Genomic DNA, 17,293 nt, shown 5'->3' with positions numbered 1-17,293 from the left:
AGTTTTTACTACATTATAAATAACTATGATTTAAAAATGGTAAATCAATACTATTAACCACTGGTTTAACAAAATCAAAACAAAAACTTAAATTTTTACCACGATTACTCAATATTCGTTATGGTTTTTTGCCATAGCTAAAATATTTATTATGATTTTAGTCATGGCTAATGTTTTGGTCATACTTGTAGAAACAAAGGCTAATGACCGTCAGAATCCGTGATTGATTTGTATTTGTCGCGATTTTCTTCTTTTGACTATAGTAATTAATCATAGTGAAAAATTATAGTTTTTTCTAGTGAGTGAAATAAATGCTTTTATATTCAGTGGCATTCAAAATTTTTATATAATTTATACCAATATATACATATATATATATATATATATATATAAAGCCATTTATCACTAATAATTGACGGTTTATGATGCCACAGTACTAAATATCAAACCTACCATTTATACTGTTAAATATTTGTAACAATATAATTATTTATTTATTTCAAGAGATCCATATTATTTTTTTACCTCCAATATACTATATCATATATATCTATCCTACACTTTCAGACCTGTATATTCATCACTTCATCCGCTTTTATTCATATATTAATTTTTATTTTTAAAATTTATATCGTATCTATTTGATTATACGCATGCAAGTATATTGTGTCATGCATGGTGACTAATACTTATAAAATTATAATACCTCAATTTCTACCGTGTTGAACCCTACATGCATGGGCTTTGTGCTCGTTTTGCATCTTAGGGGAAATTCTTAGGCTTCTTCAATAAATTTGAACAGTGAGAGATCTGGAATTGAACGATTTTAATTCTAATTGCATTTTATTGGTATGTGAAAACAGTACTAACATGTGCAAAATTATTTTTTTTTTCGAAATACAATAATAGTAATAATATTCTTGAATTTTTTAATAAAAGTAGATTTTTTACCTTAGAGATCTACCCAAAAGCAGCTTAATTTTGAACCCAACAAGAACCTTAACAAATCCTCAAATTAAAGTAAGGTGAGCAAAAATAGTACTACTCCAATGAATAATTATGTCCACCCACTAATTCCTACTTCATTTAATTTCTAGGCGTTTATATGTACACTTATTTTATATATTAAATTAATCCTTACATTGCAATGAATACGAATAAATTAATACTATTGTTAATTAATATTAATTTATCATGATTTTATAAGTTATGACTGAAATATTTGTCATGATATCAAAAGCGATACTCATCAAAATTACAGTACCAAAAACGATAATAATATTTTCTAATGATACTAAAAAAATATTTTTTTCCAAATATTTGCCATGAAAATCAGCTAAGACCACTGTTTTCCCCTTGCCTAGCTAATAACAATTGTATGGTAGTGGTGGGCTTAATTGCAATTTTCATCTTGAATATATGGGGCCATATAAGTCATTTCTCAACTCCCAAAATGTTATTTGATAATTTAATCCACTTATTTATCAGGTTTTGTTGATCTTTTTTCAAGTAAGAGCTTAATTGAAATAAATTAATTATATCAATACTGTCGAATAAATTAATCTAACAAATATCTACTATTCAATAGAAATAACATCCCACACATAAGATGAAGTTCGAACACATGAAATCTAAAATCATGAGGACTCAAAAACTAAGCCTCATTAGCTATAATTTTTCTATGCATTATAGAAAGCTAAATGTCAGACCTAATTCTCTTCTTTTGCATTTAAAATGTGGACCTTTTTATAGAAAAATTCTGGTGTGAGACATGTCACACCAAAACTCGATTCAGATACTTCTTTCGTTATTCTATAAATGATCACAATTTAAAAATTATGATAAATTAATGTTATTAATCGAAGTGTAATAAAAATAATGCAAAAAATATAAATTTTTATTACAATTAATCAATATATATCGTAACAAGCTGTTATTGCGTGCATATTATAAATAATCTTTTACATATCAAAATATATTATAAATACAAAATAAAATTTCTAAACCTAAAAATCACACTTAAAGAAAAAGAAAAAAAAAACAAAAGAAAACAACCGTCGTGTTGTATCAGTGATCATAGTAGTATAGTTGTCATATTTAAAAAATGATGTAGCGAAGTCATTAACAACCGTTTATATGTGTAGAGCGTCTTTTATATATATATATATATATATATATATATTCGTATAGAAGATAGATGAGGCATTAATTATTAATATATAGTTTACTTGAATTAGATTAAAAATTAAAACTTTGCACAATATATATATATTACATCAATAACGATGATTATAGTTACATGCAACACAAATATTAATATATTATTTTTATTTTAGTCAACAATAAAATTAAATAAAATGGAATAAATTTAATTTGTGAGTGCATATAATTGCATGGAATTGATTTTCTAAACGGACATGATTGAGTAGCTAATTCAACATTATGAGTTGGGAAGTTAAATAGGTCTTATCAATGAAAAATCATTGTCTCTATTATAATAATTTGATGCACTGGTATTAAAATTATCATTTAATTTAAGTCTATAAACCCTCTTCCCTTTACAATAATATATATTTTATTTTTATTTATAATATATTTTAAAATATAAAAAATTAGTTATTATGTTAACGCCTAACGGTATGACACGACTAATATATAAAAAAAGATTTGTAATAAAAAATTTTGAAGAAGAAGGTGTAGACTAACCACTTGTCGATTTATATAAACAGCAGAAACAAACCCTCAGAAGAAACACACACTCCTCACAACAATGGCTGCTGCCAACATTCCCTCATCTCTCTTCACATCCCAAATATGCCTTATGATCACCCTTATTTTCACTCTCCTCTCCTCCTCTCCGGCATCCTCCACTGCCCCTCCCCCTTTCAAGAAAATTTACGCCTTCGGCGACTCCTACACCGACACCGGCAACACCAAGACCTCCACCGGTCCGGCTGCCTTCAACTACGTCTCCAACCCTCCGTATGGCGTCACGTTCTTCCACCACCCCACCAACCGATACTCTGACGGCCGTATAGTCGTCGACTTCGTGGCCAAAGCCCTTTCGTTGCCTTTTCTGCCGCCTTATCGCAACCCTAATGCCGACCGAAAACACGGTGTCAACTTTGCCGTTGCCGGGGCGACTGCGATTAGGCAGAGCTTCTTCTTGAAGAACAATATCTCGTTTAACCTTGTGGCTCAGTCCCTGCAAACTCAACTTGTCAGGTTCAACAAGCTGTTGGAGGGTGAAGGGTGCAAAGACTCGAGAACTAGTCCTAGAGAGTGTAGAGCTGCTCTGAATGATGCCTTGATTTGGGTAGGTGAAATTGGAGCTAATGATTATACCTGCAGCCTTGGATCTTCCCTTTCAAGCAAAACCATTCAAGCTCTTGCCTTGGACAGTGTCACTGTTTTCTTACAGGTGAAATTACCACTTTTGTACACTCATTTAATCATAGATCCCATCACTGTAATCATGATTCCCCAATCCCCAGCCACCTATATCCATGCACTTTCCACAAAAAATCATTCTATTATATAAAAGTTTAAACTTTTAGATGAGATGCTCGGTTGTTTCATTTCAGGCATTGCTGAACAAGGGGGCAAAGTATATCATCGTGCAAGGTCTACCGCCGACAGGCTGCATAACGTACTCGTTTGCTATTGCTTCCCCCGACGACAGGGACGAGATGGGGTGTGTAGCTAGCGTGAACCGGATCACGTCCACCCACAACGTCGCCCTCCAAGCGAAGCTACGCAGTTTGAGGAAGCAATACCCGAAATCCGTCATTGTTTATGCAGACTACTACAATTCCCACTTGAGGGTTGTGAAGAACGCAAGGAAATATGGGTTCAAAGAGCAGTACAAAGTATGCTGTGGGCACGGTGGCGGCCCCTACAACTTCGACATTTTCAACACCTGCGGCTCGCAGTCGTCCCGCTCCTGCACCAACCCTTCTGAGTACATCAACTGGGATGGAGCTCACCTCACTGAAGCAGTCAACAAAGTGCTGACAAATCTTTTTCTCAATGGCACTTACTGCAGCCCCCCTTTTGATTATTTGCTGAGGAAGAAACTGCAGTCGGGATGAATACGTCGTACCGATCGTGGTCGTGTTTAGAATTTCGTGACTAGGAAAGTGTACGTACGTCCATTTGTAGTGAATAACTGGGACTTCTGTTGAAGATCTGCTTTGTCTGTGTGTTTGTCTGCGAGTCCTACACTGCCTCCTTTTGGTATGTAGAACAGGAGACTTGTTATTACCTCCTTAATGTTGTTTTCTTGTCTATCAATTCTTGGTTAGACAAGTTTGATTTTTCACTACTAGTGCCCGGCCCTTTGCCAAATTAGCTCATCAAGTTAAAGTGATTCATTTGTGGTTTAATTGTATTCTTAATCTTGTAATAATATACCCATTAGCATTTTATTCTTATAACTTGTTAGGGTTGCAAATTTTTTTTTTTGTCTTTTTTAATTTGACGATTTTAGAACAGATTCGGCCGGAATTTTGAAAGTTGGCCAAAAACTAGCATCACAGTTTTGGTAAATTTTGTCCTAAATATCACAAAATTAAAAAATGTAAAAGACCATTTGCAACCTCAACAAATTACAAGATTATTAAAGCGTCAAATGATTATAATTATAGAACTAAAATTAGAATTAAACCTTCATTTGTTGTGCTGAGATATTTCATAGTTCATGTGTTATATAAGCTCTTTCACAATAGGTTCAAATGAAGTCTGTATACCAAGTTTTTGCATAATCTAATCAAAGCAATATTTCGATCTGGGTGAAACAATGTTTCCTCTCTCCAAGAATTTAGGGTTAGCGTTTTTAAACTCAACATATATTGCAACGAAATCTTGTAACGGCAACATTGTAGCAAAATTATGTAACAAAAGCAAAGGAGTTTGCAACGTGGAAGCCATTGCTAATTTGCGACTCATTTGTGACGACCAACGTTTGATATTTTTGCCAACAATATTGCGACGAAATCTTTGTGATGTTGTTCCCATTGTAAATTTGTGATGATATTACGACCCAGTTGGTACGTAAATTTAAGTTGTTATTGCAAATAATTTATTTATCAATTCATTTTATAGATGATAAAAAATTGTAACAATATTTGGGATGAATTGCGACCATTTTGCTACGGATTTGTGTTATTTATTTATAAGAGAATTAATTTTATCCAATTGAAATAAATACATAAATGCAATACAGTAAAATAAAGTAAGTATGTAAAAGAAAATTTATAGTAAAAATTAAATATTGTAAAATCTTAATTTATATATAAAAAAAATTCTTATTTGTGTTAACTGTCTCCCGATTGCCTGTAGGAGGTTTGGGCTAAATGACGACTGAGTATTCTGGTGGATTGGGAGGGTGGTGTCGGTGGGGCAGTAGGGGGCTCACATTTCATCCAACATAACCAAGACCAGCGACATAAATCATTCTCTGTTCGGTAATCACATCGTTGTTTCAGATGTTGGCACCCGGCATTATTACCAGACAAAAGGTCATCAAATTCTATGTTGAATCTCATTATGTAAGTTATGAACCCATAATCACCATATGCAACTCTAGTTTAATGCGTACATTTCGAGGTAGATTTTACTTATATATATATCTACTTTCTCAAATTCCCTTAATTAATTATCATTGTTACAATACTCGATATAGAATCATAATTTTTAAAATTGTCATAAATATTTGATGAATAACTATATAATATATTCAAAGGAAGCACGACTTTAGCATGTTTATGTGCTAGAACATAATATTTTTCAAGAATACATAAATTACATATATTTACTCTATACAAAAAAAATAACATATTAATGTGTTGCAAATACCAACAATTACAGTAATTTAAGCTAACAAATAGTTAACATACAGTGTTGACAAAAAACTTACAATTGTTTACAGTGATATAAAATATATTTAACTTTATACCTAACTACAAAATAATATTAAAAGATAACATAATACAATTTAGCGTACCTTAATGATGCAGTACTGGCCTAGTTCACTTCATACACGATAATTAATTTTTAGATAGTATACTGTTTTATATTGAAATTCAAGTGTAGGAATACAAACGAAATAGTGTTGATTGTATATATAAAGATTTGAGACTGATTTTTAAATAACGAATGTGATGAATTTTACAACAGAATTTTGATGAAGAGCAATATAATTGTTACACTTGTGACGAAATTGCAACAGAATTGTGTCGACATTATTACATCCTTAAGAGTCCCACATTGGCGACTGATTTTTGCAATGATTGTCGGACGAACATTGGCATAATCTGATAATAATTGCAACGAATTGTGTTCCATCGCAAAGGTGTAACATGTTTATTTGTTAATGACAAACATTTGCCACAGTTGGTCATTGGTCGCAAATTATGTTAAGATTTTGTGTCAATTACGTACTTTGCACTGATGTCATTAATATTTCATCACGATTCTGACATAATGTTCACTCTGTAAAATTTATTGCAAATTTGTGACAAGTATCTGTTGTCACAAATTTGCAACTAAGTTTACGACAAACTATAATTTCTCCTGCCAATCACTCACCAAATGTTGTGCCAAAACTTGCAGTAAATATTGATGCAAAGTTTCGTCATTCTTTTGTAATAAATATTGCAACGACTTCTTTTACTAGGCCCAAACAAGTGACTAAGTGAGGGGATTCACAATTTTAACATTTTAAGTCAAATTACAAGTGCATTAAATGATTGATCTCACTACAGTTTTTCCCCCCAAATCAAATTATACAATCAAAAAACTACATTCGTTTTGCACATAACATACTAATTTGGAAATCTTGGTAAATTTCTGAATTTTCTATCAAAATTATCCTCAAATTGCTAATTTTTTTAATTGTGAGATCAAATTTTCAAAATTGATTTCAATAGGATCAAAATTGTCACCCTCTATACTTATAGGACTAATATTGCAATTTTTCCAATTAGATATTTAATTGGCTAAGGTTTTAGAAGTAAAAAGTAATTGGTGTGAAATAAAGGGAGAAATTGCAATTTTGGTTCTGAAACTATAAAGGGATGAGAATTTTAGTCTTGCCAAGGTTCAATCCAGCGATTAGGTCGGCAATTCCAAAAACTGGCACATTAAGGGTAAAATATGCCGAAAATTGCAACTATGGCCGGAATTTAGCATGTCCCTTACTTGAGCCCCAAATCCGAGCCAAATTGCTATTTTGTCCTTGATGTTGTCACTGAAAGCAGTTAATGATGCATGAACAATGATTGTTGTCACTAATTATCTATATAGTGATAACTTTATACATAATTTTTATGAGTGGTAATATATTATGACAAGATAAAAAATTATTGCACCTTAACATATTATTTATTATTTTTATTATATTGATGTATTGATTGAATTCATATAATATTATATATATATATTCGATACATGATGAAAAACACCCAACAGCATGTAATTATTTCTGTGCAAAATACTCGTTATATTTGCTGTGCCTGACAACTACTTCACTGGAGGGCATTGAAGGAACCACATAGCAGCAATAATGTCTGTGTTGAATAGCTCTATCGAACTGTTGAGCATTCAAAGCTCTGTGGCCACTGAGAGAATAGCTGCCTCCGTCTACGGGAACACTTTGATACATCTCCACAAGTGTATTTTTGGTCCATCTTTTTCAGATCTCATTTATTTATTACTGATGCAAATGTCGTCGATGTGACATTTCTTTACTTCCTACAAATATATTAAGTTAGGGCATTTTTTGTTATATAATTTAGTGAGGGCGACAATTTCAAAGTATCTGATGTTATTATGATTTCATGGGGATAATGCTTTTACTGTGCACTCATGAGTATGTTGTCTGCGACAAGCAAAGAGCACCTCAAATCTCTCAACATAATCTGCAAAACAAACTAACTTCAGACCCACAACGGGCAGGTACCTGCATAATAGTCATTCCATTCTTAAGTTAGATAGATTATAGACAAAAAAATATTTAAAATCGTAAGAATGTTAAGGTAACAAAAATTGTACATGTCATAGGATGCAGTTGTTTATAAATTTCTGACAATTGTACTATTCACGTGAACTATAAACGTTAAAATGATAGAACAGTCATGATGAGTCCATATACATATATTAGGGTTTAAGAGGTACCAAGACTACGCCATAAAGACTTTAAATATATGGTGCAAATCCAAAATTTTTCTGTAAATCGAGTTGTAGGCAAGTCTAAATACGACTGAATAAGAACACCGCACATCATCTAAATATTGAGACAAGAAATTTAATTACTATATTATATTTTTTATTTTGTGTAATTTCAGCATACTCCGCGTCGGAGATTCTTAATTTGGTCAGAACATCGTTCAACTTAAAATTAGGAATTTCTCAATTTTTGGAAAAAAAATTCCATACGCTTTCAGCACGTAATGACTGAAATTGCTACTTATCATACTTGTGTGATAGAATTTGTACCATACCTTAATTTAGAACTTAAAACTCAAACTTTACCAACTAGCTACCTAAACCCTAAATTTCTGCATTCTAGTCCTATATTTTTCCAATTATTAGACTAAAACTAAACTCTATTTTTCTATAATTTTTTTTTGTTTATACCGTCGAGAGATAAGTATACTTGTTCATGGCCTCAATGGTATGTGTTTAAATCTAGGACCCAAAAAAGAAACAATTTATTAGTATCACCTGCAAATTTGAAGCTCTGATGTTTTCAGTCTCATGTTGATTTCATAATCCAGTCTACAAATTTATTAATCTTCACAGTTTCGGAACTTTTTCCGCCGGCACTTCAAAAACTCGTCAGGGTTTTTCTTCAGTGCACCCGACATTACTACAAAAAAATATAATATTGGTGACAAAATATCAACTGCAAAATTTTAAATTATCACTAAAAACATATATTTAGGGACAACAATTTTAATGTTGTCACTTTATAATTATTCGTGAAATGTATAAAGTTGTCACTAAATATAATTAGTAATATATCTATAGTGACAACATAATATAGTGATAACTATGATTTGTTGTCACGAAGTCATCACAATAGATGAGTCACTAATTATATTTAGAGACAACTGTGAGTATATTTTTTTGTGACTAATTCTTGCTACCAACACTTATTGGAAAATAATACTAATTATTAAAATTATGAAATTCATTATTGTGACAAAATAAATATTTTTGTCACTAAATATATATAATTAGTGATAATATTAAAATCGTCACATGATTTTTTTTGGTCACTAATCTTATCCTTTTTTGTAGTGCTTCTTGGCAAAGAAAGAGCCAACTTCTTTTTTTTTTAAAAAAAATGAATTTTGCATTTACTCCTTTCTTTTGTTCTCCTGGGAAATTTTTTTTTCCTCAATAAGATTCATTCATGATACATCATTCAATACATTTAAACTTAAATATTAATTTAAAATATCAATATTTCTAAATCAACGAACATATACTATTTCAATATATCAATATTTCTAAATCAACGAATATATTTAAAAAAAATAACAAAATAAAATACTACTATTAAAAATAAATTATACACTCACGTTCGTGAGAGTCATATTCCACAACCCGTGGTTGTGAGGGAAAGCCAACTTCTTGAGAACTCACTGCTCTGTGAATTGTGAAATGATAAATGGATTAGTGGTGTCCTTAATTTATGCGCAATGTTTTTTTTTTTAATTGAAACCACCCGGCTGTGGGGAGCTTTTCGAAATCTTCGATCCTTCTTTATTAAAATTAAAAGGTGAGCAAATTTACAGCGGGGAGTGTTGACTCCCTATCATTTCTAAAAAAACTGTAAAATGAAGAGTATTACTCTCTTACAAATATTCGCCAAAGCATAAACGAGAAGTACTACTGCATAAACGAGAAGTACTACTCTCTTACAATAACCCACAAAAGCATAAATAAGGAGTACTAATCCCTTACAAAAGTAAGACTTGCTAAGGTGATAGACAAAGTTGGAGACGACAATCCAATGTGTCAAATATTTATGCACAATGTTTGAAGCAAATACTCACAAAAATTACATTTTTTTATTCCCCAAAATTGAGGATTCTTTTACTATAAAATCAAAGGTTACTTAATTTTGGTCAATTTTTATTCTCACAATTGTGGTAATGTTTCCTGGACTTTAGGCTTTGTTTCTTTCCATTTTCTCAATGTCAAATTAAAAACATCTTGAACGTTTGTCTATATATTAATAGAATATACAATTTACTGTTTTTCATTTTATCTTATAGTAATACACAATACAAGATACATCCATATTTTAAACCGTTGTGTATATTTTATCACTTTGTATCAAACTTGACTTGCCTCTAATACAATATGGTGACATATCAAATACATTTTCAAATTCAACAAATTATTTTTATTATATTTTGGAAAATATATATAATAAAAACTAACAAAAAATTCTAATTTATTTGAGAAATATTGAAAATGACATCTAAATTTACTTTTTCTCTCGTGCGCGCGTGTCTTTATAAACACTTATTTTATTTACAATTGCAACATTATCTTCGTATATGTGTTGCTATTGTAAAGTGTACGTACATATATATGAAATTGTATTTACAGTAATACTTATGCTATCTTTAAATATTTTATATGGAACGACAATTGTCTCGAAGACACAATGTAGCCTAAAGTTCTAAAACAATTGTCATGTCCACATCGACCTATCATGTGTGTGCTATTTGTCCATATTTGTGCATCATAGATTACAACATATAAGATAGGGTAAATTACTATGGTGTTTTTACACTATTTTACTTAAACTATTTTTCATTATATTTTACTACTCAAAATACACAAATTTTACACTTTATCATTTTATCACTTTTTGGTGGAAAAATCCACAGAAAATCAATCACACATGTGGAGTATATGTTATTTTTGTAAGGATAAAAACATCAGTTTTATCTATTTATTTATTTATTTATTGGATAAATTCGCATTGATGAGCCTTTGGATTTTGTTGAAAGAGGACGAATTTATCCCAAAAATATTCTAAAATTGACATTTTTGTCCTTAAAAGATAGCATATGCCATGCATGTGATCACTTTTTGAAAAACTATCCATAATGATCTAGGATGGCAACGTGTAAATCTCGTGTACATTAGATCGCAAAATGTAACGAAAACTGGTTCAAATGGAAATGTGTAAAAAAATACTATAGTTCGAAAAGCAAAATGTAATTTATCCTTAGTTATACGTATCTCATAGTCGCACGTCGCGGAAATGGAATTGTTCAGAGTGAACCTTCTATATATTGACTCAAAAGTTTTACGATGAAGATATACATTATTAAGCACAATTCGGTATTGTCTATAGTGAGCTCTACCAGACACTATTGACAAGCATTCGTCCCTGCAGATGTACACTAATAATCTCATCAGCTCATATCAAGTATTCATAGTAAACTAAGAAAAGTGCATCTGGAGTATCTTTAGGCAAGTTGTTGATATACAGATAGAAGCGCAACATATCTTCTCTTGAGAGCGTTTCTTGATCGACAACATCTCCACTACGAGTCAGAACCCACAGATCACCTGACTTCACTCGCTTCAGGCTACCCCGGCAAAACGGGCAGGATTCTGACCTCATATTCCTAACATAAAGTGAAAGGGTAAATGTTAAGCAGAGGATGTGCAAAATGAATTGAAAACCAAATAAGGAAACGAAGCCGTGAATACCAGTCACGGTAGCAGTTGATGCACATTGCATGACAGCAATTAGGCAAGACCATTTTCGTACAGCGATCTAAGCAAATTCCACATTCATCTTCTCTCTCCATATCAACATCGAAAAGTTTGTTATCATCTTCCGGTTTCTTTCTGACGATTGTGTCATGGCCATGGAGTTCATTCTGATATGTATCTAGCTCTAGTGAGGTATCATATAGGTGTTCAAGAGATGGTAATATCACAGCTGCAATGTGAACCGAGTTAAGAATGAGTCATAAAACTTTTGATTTGGGTCTATAAAGAGCTCGCAATCATGCTAGAAGAATAAAGATAAAGTAAATTCATTAAAGTGATCAAGCTCCGCAGGTTCTAAGATGAAGTTAATGTTGAATGACCACCTTATCTATCTTAAGCTGGTTAGAAAGAAGAATCGTTTAATATTGAATCACTAACACGCCCTGCCGCATGCTGGCAGTATTTTTTCTTTGCCAAACTTTGCAGGTGAAACTCTTTTTTTATGAAGAGTTGGCAGTGGGATTCAAGACCTAGACCTCCTGTTTGGTTCAGCCCTGATAACACATTGAATGACTACCTCGTCTAGAAGGTTAAGCTTGTTATAGAGGAAGAATCATTTAACATTTAATATCTCTAACGATTATGCATGATAAACAAGATGCTAATTTACAAAAAATAATCGTCTTATTTCCTTTTCAGTCATATTTACAAAATAGTACCTCTATTTATCTGAAAAAGAAGGTGAAGAAAGTAACTACTAGAACATTATGCCAAAGAGCTAATATACGAATAAAGAAAGCATAAAATTGCATACCGTAGAATTGCCCAATGGTTGCTTTTCTACCATGTGAAGGATACTTCTGTTTACTCTCAAGGTGAACCTGAAGAAGATGATTAGACGAGCCCGTTATCTTTCAATTCAAGGAAAAAGATACTCAGAAAGACCTTCCTCAATATTCAAAAAGAGCAAGAACATAGAGAATCACCTTGTAAATAACTACGTGGAAAAGATTTAGATAAGTTGGAAGTAAGCATGTGCAAGAGAAGTTGAACCATTGTAATAAAAACAAATATGCGGGCGCTAAGTGATTGTAGACCAGTTTCATTTGTAGGCATGCACCACCAGTAGCTCTCGAAATAGAAGCTGCCCTGAAATGATCCATTAGGCTGTGTTAAAGCTCCACGTATGAACACAACTTCAGAACCCAGTGTAACATCATTAGAGATAAGCACGACGTGCATGCAGATACACAAATCAATGTCTGATTCAGTGTCTTATTAGATGTGGCTAATTGGCTTATATTTCTCCTCTATAAGAAAGTGCATGTAACAGTAAAAGAAACAACAGAACCTCTAGTACGTCTTTGGTTTGCACATAGTTGAATTCTTTACAAGGGTAAAAAACAAAATCGGGAAATGAACAGCTAAAGAATACATGCTGATGCAGATCACATTTCTCTGACTCTGATACAGTGGACATGAGCATGAGCTTAATATGAAAATAGCAAAACTATGGGACCACAACTCACCAAGGATTTAAAAACGACATTCTTAAATATTTTGTATATACTAGGTCGGCCAGACATGTGTAGGTTAATGTGCTTTCAAGAATAACACACAACATATATACGAAACCAGCAACTTGATTTGTCCAGAGCTGTGTGATCTAGAAAAGTTGGCACACTAAATGATCTCCAAAAGGACAATAATGTTTCAAATGTCATGCCACATCTAAACAGGAGAACCACATTTACAAACTCGAGTGACATCGTATAGGTACATATAATGGCGGATTCATGAGAAGCAAAGACAAAATAAATGCTGGAAAACAGGCCAATTCAAGAACGAATATGCTCCTTCTGGTGCTAGAGAAACAGAACTATTTGTTACACGAGTCACAAACGCATGCAGCAACAACTTTTTTTCCCTCGATTAGTTCATAATGATAAAGTAAATGTTCCCTGTAAGTTATGTAAAAAGCAAAGTTAACAACATTTCTACCCAGAAATATATGTCTAGGATGTCCAAAGGTAAGAAAATCCAATGTGCTCGGTTATGTAGAAACACCAGACAAAAGAACATGGCCTCATTAAACAGAGTCCATGCATTACTGTATGCCAACAGAAAGTCAATTAAAGAACGTAAAATTTCAATAGTAATTGGAGGAGTGGTGAAGAATACATCCATAATTTGCATTGAAATACATATTGTTCCGTGGTTCCTTTTAAAACTAATTGCAAAAGCTCCTTCAAACATATACTTTCATGTTACCATTAACCTAGAAATAGTCAAAATATAACAGAAACCGACAAAATCACAACCAGAATTTAACTATCAAGAATCCAGAAAGTACTGAAATCCCCACCGGAATTTAACCATCTAGAATGCAACAAAGTAGATCGTGGTCGCATATCAATGGTGAATGGATAAAAGCTTACAGACACAAAAGGAATTTCATCCAACAACAGTTGATGGAGAGCCACATGATCATAACAAAGCCCAAATTACCGATTCATCCCTCAATGAAAAATGTCAGGCACAAAAGAAAATAACTAAATAGGGGGCAAAAACTGCATTATGCACTTGTTACCATAAACGTACTAAGCTCGGACCTATAAACACCCCAAAAGATTGGTTGCAAAGAAAAAAGGGGGAGACTTGAGGTATAAAATTTCTCTTTTGAGTCTAGGCACCAATTCCATTGTGTTCAGACTGCTTCCAACTCCAATTGAGGGAAACTGACATTCTCCTCCTGATACAGTTTTTTTCCCCACATCACATACACAATAACGCTATACAATTCTAGTCAAACTAGCTAGGTAGCAAATGGAAAAGCAATAATTAGCAACTCTCCCCAACCCCAACCCCTTTTCTTTTCTTTTTTTTTTTTTTTCTAAGCAATAATTCAATTAAACCAATACATCTGTAACTAGCAACGAAGAATAAATTACATAAACACATAAAACGAAACAAATACTTACTAATCCAGCGACCTCATCCTTGGCCTTAACCGGTAGGCTAAGACATCATTAGTAACTCCCACCCCCTTTTACACACACTAAACGTAAAGAGAAACCACAAGGTTCACAACTTAAAAATAAATTCCAAAAAGAAAGCACCAAAACGTCCAAAAATACAAACTTTCCCAAAGAACATGCACAGGAGAAACAATTCAAACACAACAAACTTTAAGAGAGAGAGAGAAAGAAACAGAAACCCACAGCATATTGGCATGCTGAATGTCAGACTCAATTGCCCTGAGAGAATCTTGGCAAGAAGGAGCATTTTCAAGCTGATAGCAATCCATCATCACAATCCCACCAAAAATGACACCTTTCTTGGTTCTGGGCTTCAGCCCTTCTGGTCTTTTTTCCCAAGAACCAAAGAGATAATCAGCTGAAAGGGTAAAATAGGTTTAAACAGGGAATTGTTGGAACGAGCTTCCTATATAATGCACAAAGCTTACTTCCTTCCACTGACTTAGAGAGAGAGAGAGAGAGAGAGAGAGACCTATTCAATTCTAGCTCCAAAGAAGAAAATTGAATAAATGAGAAAGAGAACGGGAGAGGGAGAAGGCGGTTCTTGGTCTTTGGTTTGTTGCAGTTAATACTGATGATTTTTGTTGACTGACCAAAACTCAATAATCTCTGCCTTTGACAAATATGAAACCAAATCTTCTCTCTCAAAATCTTTTATGGGAAAATCAAAAAAGTTATGATAATTGTAGTTGTGTGGTTGTATTTTCTGATACCACCTTCACTTTTTTCCCTTTTTTATATGAGGAAAAATACTGCAAGAGTTCCGCTGCTCATACTATTTTAATTAATTGCAATTGATTTCAATAAAATATAAAGAAGATGCTGTTCAAACATATGCGTACCGTATTCAATGGAATTGATTTTCTTTTTTAAATTATAGTGTGCTTTAATTTTATTTAATATACTTATGTACAAAAAAATTTATGATTTATTTTATTTTAAAAAAGTTATGTGAATATATAAAATGTAATAAAAATATAGATTTAAAAATAAAATACTCCTCCTCGAAGTTTAAGGTTTTATTAGACGGCTAAAGATTTTTAAATTATAGTTTAGGAAATGGGAGTATTTGGTAAGTTACACTGCTATCCCTATAATTAGGTTTCATTTTGATTTTCAATTTTTGAAATTGTCATCAGAGTGAAAATATATTTATATATATATATATATATATATTATTAGAGATGTTTATTATCTTTTTCATATTAATCATTACTTTTTTTATATATCTACCTACAGATGGAAAAATTCAATTATTAATTTTACAAACAAATAATACTTTGTTTTTTTTATAATAGTTTGACATGACATTTTCGACAATTTTAAATTAATAAAACATAGGAATATGGCGTAACTATTTACATATATTAGCGTATGAAAAATGTACCAGAATTATTTGGTAAGAAAACATTCAAATGCGTTTATGTGAGATCTTATAGAATAAAAAATTATGTAAAACTAATATAAAGTTTGTGATGAATATGGTGTGTTCATGTTAATAGTTAGATACAAATATTATACAACAAAATAGCACGCACTTGACTTTACATGATAAAGTGGTCATATCATAGCATTATATAACGTTTCTTTATCTACTTGTTCTACTCTTTCAATTAATGTCATTTTTTTTTTGTTTTAATTAATTATTATTATCAAAATTTTATAATAAATATTAATAATTATGACTGTAAAATAATTATGAGCTGTTGTTTTTGCAATCGATATCAAAATATTAGTCATGTTATAACTGAAACTTACGACATACATTATGACCATAACTAGAAACATGTCAAATATTTTTATCACGGTTAAAACTCACGACAAATGCTAAGTAATTGTGGTCGAAATTTAAATTTTGACATAGATTTTTATCTGACCATAGTATATAATTTAGTTTTCTTAATGATTCTTAAGTTGTAGAAATTTATAATATAAAATAGTGTGAGAGAAAGTGGAGTACATAGAGATACACGCACGGTGGGTGCGCTGATGGTTCGAGATGTTCAGCAGAGAATTCTTAGTGTAGAATTACCAACTACTATTAGCACTTGTGCGCTTTATCAATTATAGCGGATTCCTTGGCCTATCGAGAAAACTGCTTAAATTAAGCAAGACATATTGTACTATTATAATTTTTTACTTAATGAAATTTATCTTTATAGAAAAAAAAAAAAAAATTTAACAATTTCATCTTATCCCCATTGCATGAAATCTCAATGACAACACATAAGTTGTTTGCTTAGCTCAACCTAACTCTTTTGAGCTATAGCTATATATAACCGATCTAGTGAGTGGATTTGGTTGCCAAACTCTTTAAAGCTTTCACTACTTCATATTTTTTGTCTTCCATGCATTGCCTACCTTTAATAATATATATTTGATTAATGACATATTAATATAATTATTTTGAATTTATTAAATTTCTACAATTTTTTAAATAAAATAACGCCTGAATGAATTAAGGATTTTTATATACCCATTCTTCAATATTTTAGTTGACATAT

At 31.8% G+C, this 17,293-nt stretch overlaps 2 protein-coding genes across 2 annotated transcripts; one reads left to right on the top strand and one right to left on the bottom strand.

Annotated features, from left to right (window-relative positions):
* LOC105166411 (GDSL esterase/lipase At3g48460-like) lies at positions 2,721–4,433 on the top strand. The gene is made up of 2 exons (XM_011085754.2): positions 2,721–3,421; positions 3,585–4,433. The coding sequence occupies exons 1-2, from the start codon at positions 2,771–2,773 to the stop codon at positions 4,089–4,091; spliced, it is 1,158 nt and encodes a 385-aa protein (XP_011084056.1). The 5' UTR covers positions 2,721–2,770; the 3' UTR covers positions 4,092–4,433.
* Positions 11,283–15,431, bottom strand: LOC105166405 (RING-H2 finger protein ATL47). Its single transcript, XM_011085745.2, has 5 exons — positions 14,973–15,431; positions 12,738–12,900; positions 12,566–12,632; positions 11,746–11,980; positions 11,283–11,660 (listed from the first exon to the last, which is right to left on the bottom strand). The coding sequence occupies exons 1-5, from the start codon at positions 15,059–15,061 to the stop codon at positions 11,450–11,452; spliced, it is 765 nt and encodes a 254-aa protein (XP_011084047.1). The 5' UTR covers positions 15,062–15,431; the 3' UTR covers positions 11,283–11,449.

The sequence above is a fragment of the Sesamum indicum genome, linkage group LG1, assembly GCF_000512975.1.
Source record: "Sesamum indicum cultivar Zhongzhi No. 13 linkage group LG1, S_indicum_v1.0, whole genome shotgun sequence".
Lineage (NCBI taxonomy): Eukaryota > Viridiplantae > Streptophyta > Magnoliopsida > Lamiales > Pedaliaceae > Sesamum > Sesamum indicum.
Note: the sequence above shows the minus strand (reverse complement) of the source record. Positions and strands in the feature narration are given on the sequence as shown.

Bases quoted from the DNA above. Each gene is read 5' to 3' on its own strand.
- LOC105166411 (XM_011085754.2), top strand. From the start codon at position 2,771: ATGGCTGCTGCCAACATTCCCTCATCTCTCTTCACATCCCAAATATGC. The intron at 3,422-3,584 runs GTGAAATTACCA...GTTTCATTTCAG, and splicing joins GTGTCACTGTTTTCTTACAG to GCATTGCTGAACAAGGGGGC.
- LOC105166405 (XM_011085745.2), bottom strand. From the start codon at position 15,061: ATGATGGATTGCTATCAGCTTGAAAATGCTCCTTCTTGCCAAGATTCT. The intron at 12,901-14,972 runs GTGGGTTTCTGT...GGATCATTTCAG, and splicing joins ATTCAGCATGCCAATATGCT to GGCAGCTTCTATTTCGAGAG. The intron at 11,661-11,745 runs GTATTCACGGCT...ACTTTATGTTAG, and splicing joins ATCAACTGCTACCGTGACTG to GAATATGAGGTCAGAATCCT.